This window comes from Eurypyga helias, unplaced genomic scaffold, assembly GCF_000690775.1.
Source record: "Eurypyga helias isolate BGI_N326 unplaced genomic scaffold, ASM69077v1 scaffold43476, whole genome shotgun sequence".
NCBI lineage: Eukaryota > Metazoa > Chordata > Aves > Eurypygiformes > Eurypygidae > Eurypyga > Eurypyga helias.
Window position 1 is genome coordinate 8,930 of NW_010255575.1, and position 14,416 is coordinate 23,345.

The following is a 14,416-nucleotide window of genomic DNA, read 5'->3' on the forward strand; positions in this document are numbered from 1 at the left end:
ACGCACCATCAGGCGGGACTAGCTTTTCTTCTGTCAGGATCACAGCTATGACACGTCTGTCAAGCAGCAGATGCCACCACTACCGCGTCACCTGCAGAGGCTCCACGGCTTTGGAACACAAACCTCGTGTGCAAGGGCTGAAGTTTTTCTACGTATTTGCTTAAGGGACAGTGTTGCAGTGTTTTCACATAAAACCACACCAGTGGCCACCTCAGCAATTGCCCTGTGTAATTCTACCTTTTTAATGCTCCTTTTTGTCCTGAGACCCCATCCACGTCGATCAGTTTTTATGATTTCAGCATCAGGGTAGAGTCTTTTGGTGAAACACTGGTTCTGGCATCGCTCTCCCGCGGGGCACACCTGGGGATGGCACTCGTACTGCAGCATCCTGTTCAGACACTCGGACTCCAGGCCGCAGGGGTTCTCGTCCGACGGCTTGCAGTTACAGCGAGGGATTTCCGACAGATCAGCCACCTGAATCTGAACCTTCCCTATTACCTTGTTGGACTGTGGAACGAAGGAAAAAAACAGTGAATCACAGAATCATGGAATGGTTTGGGTGGGAGGGAGCTTAAAGCCCACCCAGCCCCACCCCCTGCCATGGGCAGGGACACCTTCCATAGCCCAGGGTGCTCCAAGCCTCATCCAGCCTGGCCTTGGACACTTCCAGGGATGGGGCATCCACAGCTTCTCTGGGCAACCTGTCCCAGTGCTCCCCACTCACTCTGGGAAGAATTCCTTCCTGATGTCCCATCTCAATCTGCCTCTTTCCATTTAAACTCGTTACCCCTTGTCCTGTCACTCCCTGCCCTTGGAAAAAGTCCCCCCCAGCTTCCTTGTAGCCCCCCCAGGCACTGGAAGGGGCTCTAAGGTCTCCCCGGAGCCTTCCCTTCTCCAGGCTGAACAAGCCCATGATGAAGACAAAGCAAAGACTGCTTCATTGGCGGCCAATCATCAACTGACACGAGAAGGCAAGAAGATGATGATTACATCATTATGTTTCCCCTAGACCCTTTGGAAGGACGGTGTCACGCATGTACTGCCTGCCACTCAGCAGCAGACACGTGCTCTTTGGCAGATGGTAGTTGCCACTGCTGCTCACTTAACTGGGACAGATACTGTCCAGAGAAGCCAACTATAAGCAAGTTCACTGAAGAACATTAAAACTCATGACTCCAGACAGTACAGCGGGAGTGTCTCCCCCAGGCAAATTACCGGTTCAGGAGCTCAAAGCACACAGGGTCTATCAAGAACATCACTGGGATTTCTTCAACTCAACCTAAAACCATTAAAGGAACAACACCAAGTCCTATGTGTCCAAAATTGCTGGCAAGAGTTAGGCTCTGCAGCAGGATGAGCACTCGGTACTCCTAGTACCATCGAGTGCAGTGTTAACAAAACGTAGGAAGTTGCAATAGCCAGCATGTAACTAAGATACCAGATGAGATTGCAGACAGTAAATTCTACCCTAGGTAAAGCTGTTCTTCAACTGTTAACCATCTCTCACAAATACTCTGCTAAAAGAATGTTTTATGGTACTCAGAGAACAAAAGATTCTTGGACAGCAAAATGATGGATCTGAACTTCCTCAAGCTTGAACTGTTGCTAATATTGCTTTAAAATACATAGCTTGCTCACCACAGAGTAAAAATAGGAAAAGAAAGAAGCCAACTCACTTTAATGTGTTTATAAGGTGGAGGTTTTCTTGAATTCCTTTCAATTTCTAACGCCTCTTTGCTTTCTCTTTGTGCTTTCAGCTCCTGGAAGCGCTTTGCCGCTTCTTCGAGTGCTGCGCAAGGGAGTTCAAAATAGAAAGCAATTAGCACCAGCTGCTGTTAGCAAATATACACAGGTATGTATGTCAACTTATTGTTTTTAAAGCTAGGAATAGGACTCTATACACAAAAACACAAGCTAATGATGAGTTACTGCAGTAAATCATGAGTCTGTCGTCAGGTACTTTTCAGAAGGTACCAAGATACTGAACAATGATCCCATGCAGCGGAGCCCAAGCTCCAGCTTAACACTTCCCAGTCTGTGGAAGAACTGAACTTGCCCACAACAATACACAATGAGTAGGCGCTGAAAGAAACGTATTTTTATCCGCAGTCAAGGGATCTACATAGTGAACACAGAACACTAGTCACAGAATATTCCCATGCAGGTTAAGTGGTGATGGAGACACAAACACGTGGAATTTTTGTCATAAACCACTATAAACTTTGTTTGATTTTACCTTTCTTGAAGGTCTTGTTAATACTAGTTTGCCCCTCAGCAAAGCTTTTATCTCCTTCAACATAAGGGAAAACTCTGCCCTGGTGTACCCAATAGTAGTCATGTGAACCAAAGAAAAATACTGGGAAGTCCCCGATATCATGTTTGAGGCCCTGTATGTTGAGAGGCACAGACCTGGGATTGCAGATCTCTGCTGGCCACCACCTGAGAAGCAGAAAGAAAAGAGGAATGTGAGTTCCGTGAATTTATCTTCCGCGTTTGCCTAGCTGGACTGAGAAACAAAAGCCAGTTTTCCCTTCTTAAAGAAACGGGCTCCCTCCTTAGGCAGTCAGGGCTCCTCGCCACTGCCAACACTCGGGAAGCACCATGCAAAACACACGTTCCCGCCCCCGGTTTTGCAAAAGCCTTTTAAGAACACACACGGCATGAGAGTGGGTTTCTAGGATCACCTATAAGTGCTTGCACTCCTGCAGGTGACCAACAGCAAAGCCAAGCTAGGACGCCGCGGTTCTGAGACAGCCCCCGGCTTTCCTACCGCTATTACGCTCTAGAGCGTCAGGGTAGGAGCAATCAGGTATCCACCACCGCCTGGAAAAAGCAGGAGAATGTAATTCCAAGGGCAGCATCGGTGTCTGACACAAAGTGGATGAATTACTGTAGTTCCAGTTCTTGTTTACGAAGACTGAGCTGCTTTGAGTTACCTTCCTGGAGTTCTATAGCACATTCCAAACACCCCGAGCATTAAAAACCCAAACTAGCCAACTCGCCTGTAATTTCCAAGCTTGACCCAAACGATCTGCTTGTAATGTAGCTTCTTGCCAGCTTTACAGTCATTGCAATTCCAGCATCCTTCAGGCATTTCTATGTTGAGACACTCAGGGTGAAAGGAAGCTGGGCAGGATTCACAGCACAAGAGTTTTCCACCTTTAAACAAAGAAACCCTGCTTGGTTTATAGAAGTACGGGTTTGCTTCCCCCTGCAACCAACATTCACGTGAAATCATCCATTCTACATTCCCGTCTGCCCGCAGAAATAAATGGCCAAAGAAAGGGATCGAGTCAAACTTAACAATGTTGGTTAAAAACAGGCTGCGCCGCGCAGCCGTCCAACGCGCTGGGTACTGTTGACACATGCGGTCAGCTGGCAGGAGAAGCAGCATTCCCAGGGGAAGCACTGCACCCGAGAGAAGCGCCACCGCCTTTTGGTTCTTTGGTGACAGCCAAAACGTCAGCTGTTCCTTCGGTGACGGCCGAAACGATGAAAAATAACCAAATTTTTAAGAAACACTTTTTCAATCAACATTGTTGTGACTGAATCCCCCAGCGATCAGTTAGTGCGGCTGACAAACCCCGCAGCCTGTGGGTTGATTTCTGCACCCAGGACATCACAAAAGAATTGTAGGAAGTCCCACGGAAAGTTTACTGGCACGAGCACGGTACGGAATGCAGAATGAGACACCAGGCAAGTTGGCACCGTCCCAGAAGTTCCTCCTGCGCCCAAAGGAACTCTTCGCGCAGTGAATTTCTGAAGTATACGCTGATTTGGACAAAAGTCCTTCTGGCTGGCTTGTATTTTGGCAGATGTGTTAAATGTGGAGAGCCACAGCACACCGCGAAGCCACCCTCGGCAGTCACAGCGGCTCATACTCGATACTCTACGCATACTGCAGTATCTCAGATATGTAACTGTGAAATATATACACACCTTTTTAGAGATATTTAATTTTTTTCAAAAAAAATCAACAGGTTTTTGTGTCCCAGTCAGAAAATCTGGGAGAGACTTGAGAGTACTTAAAGCAATTTTCAATCCCAGTATGGAAAGAAGTTTGAATAGCGACTTTCAAACATCCATCAGAAAATCTTGTCCACCTACAGACTTTCAAAAATACCACCGCGTGAATTGATCGTTGCACGTCACAACAAGCATTCCTTAGGTACATCGGTTGCATGACCAACACTGTATTTCCTCTGCTAAAACCAGTGAAATCCAACCACCTGGATTTTTCCGAGCTCCCCAAACCCATGATAAAAGTGTCGAAGTTGCCAGTACTTTGGTTTCTATGGCCAAGGTCATTTCAGAGGAAATACAGACCCAGCGTAAATCACGGGAACGTTACCCCGCCTGGGAGAACGCCGAGACGCGAAAATCACACACAGTCAGAAACACAAACCTTCCAGGGCTAAGCGAGAAAAAACAACCAGCGCTTTGCTCTCAGGATGCATTAGGAAGAGGTTGCTCAAGCTAAGCAGAGGGCTCAAAATAATTTTTGTTTTCCGGAATTACAGGAACTACTGAAAGCTCTCGATCTAGGAAAAGTGACCTAACTTCGGAATGGTTAACGGGGCACCGCTCTGAACGCTCTCGGGAAATCAAATTTCTGTGGGGAATAAAATATGACATCTGAGCATGGCACACAGACAACATCTCTCTCCCCTCGGAGATGCCTCAGCACCACCCACACCGCCTTCCACGGCCCGGGACGGAAAGCGTCTCCCGCGCGCAGCGCCGCCCAGGCAGCGCCTACCCGTCCCGCGGGGAGGGGAAGGAGCACTGGCCGTCCCAGGCTGGCCGAGGGGGAACTGACGGACACATACGCAGGCAAAACCTCGCTGTCTTCCCCCTTCGGACACCTCGTTCACCCTGGAAAACCCTTGCTTCCCTCAGGCTCGGCTTAAGCTCCCCAGAAGACCTGAAGCAGAACACCCCCCCTTCTTCTTCCGTACATGACGTCAAGCGGAGAAGCCGTTTGACGTCATCCCGGTAGCACTGAACCGCAGCAGCGCGGGGCTCCGCTTGCCACCTCTTCACATCACCGTGTAAGGCGCCTCCCTGAAGCTGCAACGGCCTAGGCCAGCTACAGAGTGGTTTAACCTCTTTCAAGGAGAATTTAGTGACAGCAATTATTTTAAGCCCTTTAGTAATAATAATAATAAAAGAAAAGCCAACAACATGGACACACGCTCACAATCAATGAGTGACGTTCACTGAAAAGCAACACGTGGTGCTTGCCAGGCAGACATTTCTCGTTTGACTTGAGAGAGAGAGAAATAATAGAAAAAGCGAAAGTAAATTAAAGAGAAAGAAACTATTTTGGTTACCTTTCTCACATTTCTTTTTGGAAGCTGACGAAGGAGGAGGAATCATAGGTAATTTCATCAACTCAGCACGATTTGATTCATTCAGTAGGTAGTGGGACTTATAGGCATATGAACTGAACAGGGGGTCTGAATGGTCCTGCACTACCAACCCTATACGAAACAAACAGAAAGAGATGAGCTGCAATGAAACTACCCATGATTCCGAAAAGGAGAGAAATGAACAAATCAAATGAACACCTCTAATGCGTATGTCAGCGTGCAGGGGAAAGGGGTAAAATGGAGAAAAAAGGAAGTGACAGAAAGCGTCTTGGCTAAGAAAGAGGTTATGGGTGGGAGAGACTGCATCAACCGGGCGACCGGATGCATAAGCTGCTTCCAAGTGGAAGCTCAGTTGCGCTTTTACCCTTAATGTGTGCGCTTCTAGAAACGCACAAGAAAAGCGGCTGATTTTGTACCTGCGTGACCGCCCTCCCTCCCAGACGCAAACCAGCAAGCTAGTTCGGAGAGCTGGGGGGTGACGGTCACCGCACCGAGGTCAGGCTCTTAGCTGGGGCCACACGGACACAGCAGAGGTCGTGTACCAGAACTCACCGTCCCACCTACTACAGATCTCCCTCCAAGGCCTTATCTAGGAGAGAGTTTGGCCTTTAGACTTGTGTTGGGAAAAAACAGCAAGGGGGGAGGGGGTGTCAGCGAGCTGCAAGGCACCAGAGGGGAAAGAACGGATGAATCCTGCCCTACGCCGGTGGATTGAAGGAAAGCTCCAACCCTGCCCTCCCGCAGCTACTCCGGAGCGGCCCAGCACTCCATTCTCCGATCTGCCTTTCTCTCTAATGACGTGCTTGCATTTCTCTGTCTTTCTCCCCGGAGAAGAGTTGTTCCTCCAGCCACGCAGCCTGGGGTGAGAGCCCCACAGCTCCAGATCAGACGCATCTGGCCAGTAAATTCATGGGAAGAGCAGAGCGACCCAGACCCACAGCAGCAGGAAGGATGAGCTACCGTGAGAGCCGCCAGTCCTTTCCCTGGGGGACACACGCAGGGCCGAGTGCTGCAGAGCAGCTTTCGACATGGGGTGCCTAAAAACCTGCTGCGAGAATGGCGTCAGCCTACCCGGGGAGCACGTCCGCAGGAGACTCCTAACGCAGGTACGAGCTGCGCACGCATCAGGCGAACTGCAACGTGCTCGATGAAGGGCTTTGCAGGAAAGTGAGAAAGTCTGAAAATACTCCGTACTTCAAGTACCTCAGGGTAAGCGAGTTTGTACATTTTACAGAGGGTCTCATCTCTGCATTTTCCCTCCTGAGTAGCGCTCTGGGTCTGAGCACGCAGTTTCTCCTTCTGGTATCAGCTAAAACTCACCACACACCGTTCTCACATCCACACCCAAGTATTTCTAGAGCATTCAGTCCCCCGATTCTTGCTGAGCAGGTACTGCCAGTGCTCCTGCCACGGATGCTGTCCTCGCCTCGCTCCCCCGACCACAGGTGAGTAGAGAGGATTCAACTCAACCCGGCCAGGGGAGTTTGCTACACGTAAACCTCCCACAGCCTTTCTTCGGAGAAGCACACTGGCTCCTGATTCCAGCTACACCCAGCAGAAACCAAGCCCGCAACAACCTCCTCGAAGAACAAGCACACAGCTGCTGTAAAACACAGAGGGCTCAGTCAGTGGCAGTGGTTCGTAACAAAGTTCTCCGAACAAAGGCATGAAGAATACACGGGACAGGAAATTCCATTTACTGGGGTTCAGAGGTTACTTATACTGCCAGGAGAAAGTACAGGCTTCTGCAGTCCCATCTCTGATGAAGTTAGATTAGGTGTAAGCAGAATTACTACAAAAACGTCAAATGGAAAAAAAAAAAAGAAGAAAAAAAAGAAGGCAGCATGACAATTTTCTGCTGCACCTCATTTATGTTCTAGAAGTAAATGCAGGTCTGCATCTTCCGCAAAAGCAAGACTGCCCCGAGTTCTGTGTCGTACACACAGGACGGGTACCAAACCGCACCTGTTCCTCTCCATACAGCTTTCCAAGGGACACAGGAGGTCCCTATTTTACACCTTCATGTCACAGAGTACATAGCCAAAACTGGGAGAAGACGACTCCCCAGGCGACCCACCTTCACTGGCGTCTAACCACCCCCGGCAGATCTGTAATCTACGCAGGCTCTTCCGTGGCACCTGGATTGTAAATCAGCTTCAGCACCTGCCGTGGCTGGCCGCAGGTTTAACACAGCACAGCTCCGAAGACGGTGATGTAGTGGTTTTGTTTCGTGCCAGGTATTTTGACGCCACAGCTTTAACAGTGTTTTGAAACTGGCAGGAAACAAAGCCTCTAGGATGAGCCCGACGCCTGCCCTTGCCTTCCATGCACACCCTGGCGCCCAGAGCGCTTTCATGAGGCCGTGCCGTTCTCCAGCGGCCCAGATCCCATGAGGAGCAGGACAAGGCATCACCCCACTGGACAGAACTCTTCCCATTAGCACTTACAGGGGCAGACCAAAGCCACCGACCGCTGGACCTGGCCAAGAGACACCTCTAACCTGCCACTCACACTCTCCCGGGAGAAACCTGTGTCTGATGCCGGTGCCAGACTGACTCCGGACAACCAGGATAACAAATGTAAACCCAAGGTGCTTGAAAACTGTGCAACTGCTCTATCTACCACCGAAATTGAGTGTAATGTTCCACTCTAGCTCTAGAAAACTTCTTTCTGTGTGTGCCAGCCGGGCTTTTGGCTGTTAACTCCTGGTTAAACCAGGGTGCTGAAGGGCAGGGATGGGTCTTCTCCCAGTTCCCATCTGAAGCAGAATGCCCCAACACATCTCTCTGCTGACAGGGTGCTGCATCACCCACTGCAGCTAGCTCTGCTTCCGAGAGAGCAGCCGGCTGGTTTCGCTGCTCAGCCTGTGCATCTCTGCATGGAACGACCCTCCCCCCAAGAATGAACCACCACGGAGAAAGCCACCTAAGACCCCCCAGCAAAGGAGCACAGAGACACACGATGGCCCGTTTGCATCGATGCAATTCACGTCACACGGACCCTGCTTCGGGGTGCCCCCCGCGTGTTTAAATAAGCCCACAGAAGCAGAAACACCGAACCACGTGGTAAACACCTTTTACACACCGAGGAGCTTGCCCAAGGCTCGCAAAGACTTACAGCTTCTCTCTGAGCCTCCAGGCTTTTTAGTATTTTAAACCTGACCCTTTGTCAGGGCTCCTGATTACTTGAAAATGAGGAAAGGGGAAGAAAAGACATTATTCTGGCACCATCTTTCTCTTCCTATTCAAAGATCTTTAATTCCCGCTCTGCCCTCGCAAACAGAAGGCGAAGCTGAATGAGCACAAGCGAAAGCGCCTCCTTCTCAGCGACTCTCAAAGCTGCTGACGAGACTACACCCCAGAGGCCTCTGAGGTACGGGGTCAGATCCATGCTGTCCCTCCAGCGCCTACCCACGGCACGGCCGTTCGTCTGCGGAACGAGGATCTCTGCACTGCGGGACTAAAGCAACTGATGCACCGAGACTCTGCAGCCTGCTACCTGGCAGAAGGTTAGTGACTTAAGAGCCATAAAATGACAAGTGGGGGGGGTGGTGAAAAAAAAGAAGGAAAAATAAAAGAGAATTTTGGCGTATGGAAAATCCCGACATGAACCCTGCTCGTAGACTACTGCAAATGTTTTCCTTTCAAAGCTCTCCAATGTGATGGCAGCTAGAAATGAAAGTGAATTTTTCTCGTGCATGAGTAAATCCTACCTTTTAGCCTTAAAAATTTAAACAGTTTTAAGTTTGTGAGTGGTGAAAGAATCCCCTTCTGCTTAACAGTGAGTAATACCACCGCATCCATCCGCAGCTTGCAATGGCTGGACCTGGGGGCTTGGCATCCTCTTTTTCCTACTGGCAAAACGAGCAGGCCGCCCGAGTACCTACTGCTGTTTCTGAATATCAAATATTAGGGACCAAAAGAGCAAGTGGAAGTCTCACGAGAACTGTTGACCAAAAAACCAAAAGAATCACAGGCAGCATTTAACCCCCAGAGTACCCTAAGGGAGGAGGTTTTTAGGAAATACATTATTTTTATCACTGAACTGCACAAGTGACCACAGAACTATAAAAACGGGAAAAAACAAGTGCGCTCACCTCTTGCACAAACGAAACAAAAGCCTACATTTACAGCTGATGAGGAGTGATTCCTTTTGGAATGGTTACTACAGATGAGAATGTGGGATGACACAAACAAGCTCCCCGCAGCAATACAGCCATCTCCTGAGTGATAGGCAATGGGACATCTGAAACATCTCACCATGCGACCTGTTTAATATAAACGCAGAAAAATGCACCACGTCACCCTGGGCTCAGGATATGGTAGAAGACACCTCAGACAGATGCAAGGCTGAGTTTATTCCAGAGTACTAGATTAAAAAGAAACATTTACAACCTTAAAGAAAAATAAAGAGTTTCACAACAGTTAGCTCAACTTTTAAACTGTTAAGAAAAAAACACATGGTTTTAATCCCTCTAGTCGACTTATTTTCGTTGATTTCGGAAAAGATTCTTTTCTCCTGAAGGCCACTACCAACTGTCTTCTAACAACCATCACTCCTCCTGCACTACTAACTTCCACTACGCCCAGCCACAGAAGACGACTTAAGCGTTGCGGCTCCAGGCACACTCCAAGAGCCATCTCCGGCTGGTTTTCCACCCACGACAGGTCGAATTAGTGGCCTCGGTAAGCAGGCAACCCTTGCTGCGTTACTGAGGGCAGAGGTATATTCCCTGCGGCGATGCCTGTGAGCTTCCTCCTGCTGTTGGTCGCCCACCCTGCTCTCACCTTTGCTTGCTTTGTGAATATCCTTGTCCACGGAGCAGGCGGTACAGCAATGCTGCGGGCAACGAAACCCTCGCGACTCAAACAGAGCGGTGGCAAACTTGCGAACGCAGGCCTCGTGGTAAAATTTACCGCACGCATTGACGGAACAGCGCTTCACATCTTTGCCGGGAAGCTTGCAGGAAAAGCACGTATGTTCTCCTTGGAAAAGAAGGAATAAGGAAGCCCAACTGTGACGGCCAACTCTGAGATGCTGTTAAAAATGATTCTGAAGCAAACGGAGTTACATGGGTTTGAGCAACGCAAGTTCCTTCCCTTCAAAGGGGTAAGCTGGGTGCTATAATCCCCAGTAACTGCATTGCTGTTAACAAAAGAGTCCATTTTTCAGAGTAAAACCCTAAACAGTTTAACAATCTCTTCATAAACCTTTTGCAGAGTGGAAAATCTGGCCTCAGGGGTTAAAAACAAAGCAATAGAATAACCCAACCCCCCTCCCAAAGCCTGGAAACTTCCCACCTCCGTTTGCTGCGAGCAGAACACGGCTCCTGAGCAAAGGGGGAATCCCTCCCCGTTTTTCAGACACGGGAGCACTCACCATTTTTACACTCGGTGCAGAGGAACTTCTCGTCGGGCATTGCCTTCAGGCCGAGACACTCCATGTGAAAGACGCTGCAACACTCGCCCTCGCAGGACACCAGCGACTCGCCGGAACTCTCGCAGATCTTGAGCAAGCAGACAGCTCGTCAGGCAGCAGAGGGAACCCCACAGGCTTCCACACAAACAACCGCCAGAAATTACGAAGGATAGGAACTGGCTGAGATGTCTTCAGAGCTGAGACAAGGCAGGAGAACCCCCCAGGGCAGACCCGGAAAGTCTCTGGGATGAAGGCCATCCCAGCACTTTCTGCAGCTTCCTCTCCGTCCAGGCTCCCGCTGTTACAAGATGGGAGAGGCACTACAGGATCCATCCGGATCCCTCGGTTTCTCACCCGCCTGAACAGCCCGCTCCCTCACTAGCGACCAGGAAGCTGGCCAGAAGATTGCAGGATTTTCTCCCCAAAACGCTGGAAAATTCCCACTCTGCCCTACCCTGAACGACCATCTGGAACCTTCGAACGGAGCAGAAAACGGCACCTACTTTGCCTACTTATGCTAACAGGTATGGACTAGATACCACTTTCTACCTTTTGAGCTGGCAGGCAGGCAGGAGGGCTTAAGAATCATTTCGAGAGCATAAAAACACCTAAAAGCCTTGATATTTTGACCGAGAAGGTGAATTATGAGACACGGTTAAAACAAAGTAGTGTCATTTGACAAGTCTGTCAGCTCAATCCACCGGGAACAGGTGATACATCTTCCGTGGTCATTTCTTTACGGTACCATCGTTTACCTGGCAAACGGTGTCCTTCTTATTTGTCCCGGTTCCTCTCCTGGATAAGCTGGAGTCTACCGACTGCACATCAGAAGCATCGGCATCGGCAGCAGCTGACGGGCTGTCTGAATGTTTTCCAAAGCTACCCTACAAAGAGGAAAAACCCACGGCGCTCAAACAAGGCACTTCCAGGGGGTACCCACGCTGTGAGAGAATTCACGTCGCCGCGGATTCCAAGACTGCGATACATCAAGAGATACGCAGGTGCCCGAACGCTGAACTTCGTTACAGCCACGCAAGGGGTGCTGCCTTCCTGGCAGAGCTTTTACCTCTGCAAGCAAAAACCCAGGAAGACATCCACCTCCTTCTATTTCCAGACACCCCAGGTTCACACCAAGGCACAGCAGCATCCCCCAGTTCCCCGGGAATTGAACAACTTTCCGAAGAGCAACCCCAGTCACTGCTCTAAGCCAACGTTCTCCCAGACAGGAGTAGGAAAACTTGCAAGGAAAGCTCGTGTCTTTTCCACACCGATACAACGGAGGGGACTAGAAAGAAAAGGACTAGGCTTTATTCTGCAGAGAGCAAGAAACACGAGATCTGCTGCAAATCCAGCACGTACTTATTCACACGCACAGACACACATGTTCAGCCACGCGCAACCGAAAAGCCCATCAAACCGACCGATTAGACAAACTCTGGGAAACAAAATGCCTTTACCTGTACATCGTTAAGTCCTCTTGAATCAGAGTCAGATGTATCTCTGTAAGCTGAGCTCGTCAGTTCTACATCCGTTGAGGCACGACTCCGTTTCTTTAAAGGCTTACAAGAATCTGAAATCTCGCTGGCACCTTAACACAACATACTGAGATTAGTGAATATATGTCCTCAATTTGTGCTTAAAATTAATAAAGGAAGAAGAAAGAGGAGAGACAGCCTGAATATTATTTGCTAACGTTGATTTGCAGCTTTGATACTAGTTTAGTTCTCCCAGAAAAGCTAATTAACTGAAAACCACCTTAAAATGACCTTTTGACAACCTTCTGAACAGGCTGACGTGGTGGAGAAGCTACTGAATTGGCTGTGACAGAGGATGAACCCCCAGGGCATCACCTCTTCACCATTCATTCTTAAAACATGGCTAGGCAAAGACCATTTTTTAATATATGTAAGAAATAAGGACTGATAGTATGTTCTTAGAGCCCATTAGCAAACACCATCTTTCCAACTAGCCATGCACAAATGAAAACCAACAAAACACCCCCAAAAAAACCTCACAAGAGAAATGAAAGGCCAGCATCTACCGTGTTCGCCAGCAGAAAGCGTTAAGACCTGTGCAGCTTAGACAGAACAAAACCCCTGCCGAAGGGTGGGGTGCCAGGAACTTTCAACAGAGTTTAGTTTCGTAAGTAACTCACCTTTCTGCAATCCTGTCTTCACTGCTGCCAGTGGAACCATTTCAACCTGTTTGAATAGGAAAATCCATAGTTAAAACCAGAGGAATTTTTCTCCCTAGTATTAAAAAGAAAACATTAAAGTTTAAGCGATTAGCATCTCTGAACTCAGATGGAGTCTGTCATCCCCTTCTCAGTGCGCGCCTTCTCGTCCTGTTGGATTTAATCCTAGCTGCCTACGCTGCACACCAGGAGCCACGGCAGCCGCACGTTCGCTAGCCAGGTCCTTCCCAATCGCTCCCTTTGGGCATGAAGACAACAGGAAAGCTTTGTCCGAGTCCAGCAGGCAGGAGCAGGGTTCGTTTTGGCAGCCGACCCTGATGCTTTTGTAAGACCCCAGACCTGTGTAAGCACAAGCTCCCCTTCACAGGTAGGGCGCTCGGGTCAGCGAGACAACGCACTGCCGGCTACGGCGCTTCCACCAAGCATGCGCTCCGGAGCTCCTGGCAGCTCGCGCTCTGGATAGAGCGCTGCAAGGCGCCCGGCGCCGGCGGGACGGCTCCGCGCACAGCGTTGCAGCGCTCTATACAGCTGGGAACTCAATGGCAGCGTACGCTCAAGCAGACACGTTTACAACCCTGCGAACGCGGGTCCAGTTCTCAAGCCTGCGTGGGAAGGGTGAAGGTTAGAAACTGCTCTGCCAACGGACACGCAACACGTGACAATTTGGCGACTGCACGGTAACTCTAGAAGGAAGCTGTTGCCTAAAATCCTGGTTTTAAGGTTAAGAATTACAAGTTATTGCTTTACAGTGGGGTTACATATGCATGTAGAAACACATTTAGTAAATATTTAAGGATTATTCTATAATTTTTTTAAAAAATATTTTATTTTGTTGTACAATAGGTAAAAACATACAATAGAAGGATTTGTGTAGGATACATTTCGTAATACAAATATAAAATCTAAACAATCACTTTTATTTCTCCACTAGTCACTGTAACAGTAGCATTAACATTTTGTTTTTCCCATTAATTGTACTCGTTCCAGTTATAATTTTTATACCAAGTCGTTGCAGACTAATTTGGGAATCAGTTGCAAGAAAACTTGACTTTGGGTAACAAATATTGTTGCATAATTGTAAGAAGTTAGTAAGATTTTCTTTTTTTTCAGTATAACTTAATACATTCAAGGTTGTGCGCGTCACAGTGCGCCTGTGTTTCGGTTTCAGTCATAAACTTCTCCTGAGGAAAGCACTTTCCTGTTCATAGTCTGGGCTAGCCAAGCTAACCGGGACCCATGACATTCGTATTGTTGGTTCTTATACCTTCGTTAAATTAAGAAACACTTACAAACACAGAATAACTCATTTGGAAACTGGGAGGCCGCAACACCTCGGGACAAGAGGCTTCAGGGACAACGTCAGACACCTCACGCCCAACACTTAGGTTGCTTTCGAGCCTCAGCGAGATACTTTCTGGAGCTGGAGCATTCT

At 48.8% G+C, this 14,416-nt stretch overlaps 1 protein-coding gene across 1 annotated transcript in view; it reads right to left on the reverse strand.

Annotated features, from left to right (window-relative positions):
* The window catches only part of WHSC1L1 (Wolf-Hirschhorn syndrome candidate 1-like 1), a 33,378-nt gene that overhangs the window by 6,451 nt on the left and 12,511 nt on the right, over positions 1 to 14,416 (reverse strand). The window contains 11 exon segments of the mRNA XM_010153356.1: positions 238 to 507; positions 1,677 to 1,789; positions 2,237 to 2,439; positions 3,003 to 3,159; positions 5,334 to 5,483; positions 9,469 to 9,639; positions 10,160 to 10,357; positions 10,752 to 10,878; positions 11,546 to 11,674; positions 12,248 to 12,378; positions 12,946 to 12,991. Coding sequence (XP_010151658.1) covers positions 238 to 507; positions 1,677 to 1,789; positions 2,237 to 2,439; positions 3,003 to 3,159; positions 5,334 to 5,483; positions 9,469 to 9,639; positions 10,160 to 10,357; positions 10,752 to 10,878; positions 11,546 to 11,674; positions 12,248 to 12,378; positions 12,946 to 12,991 — 1,695 coding nt within the window.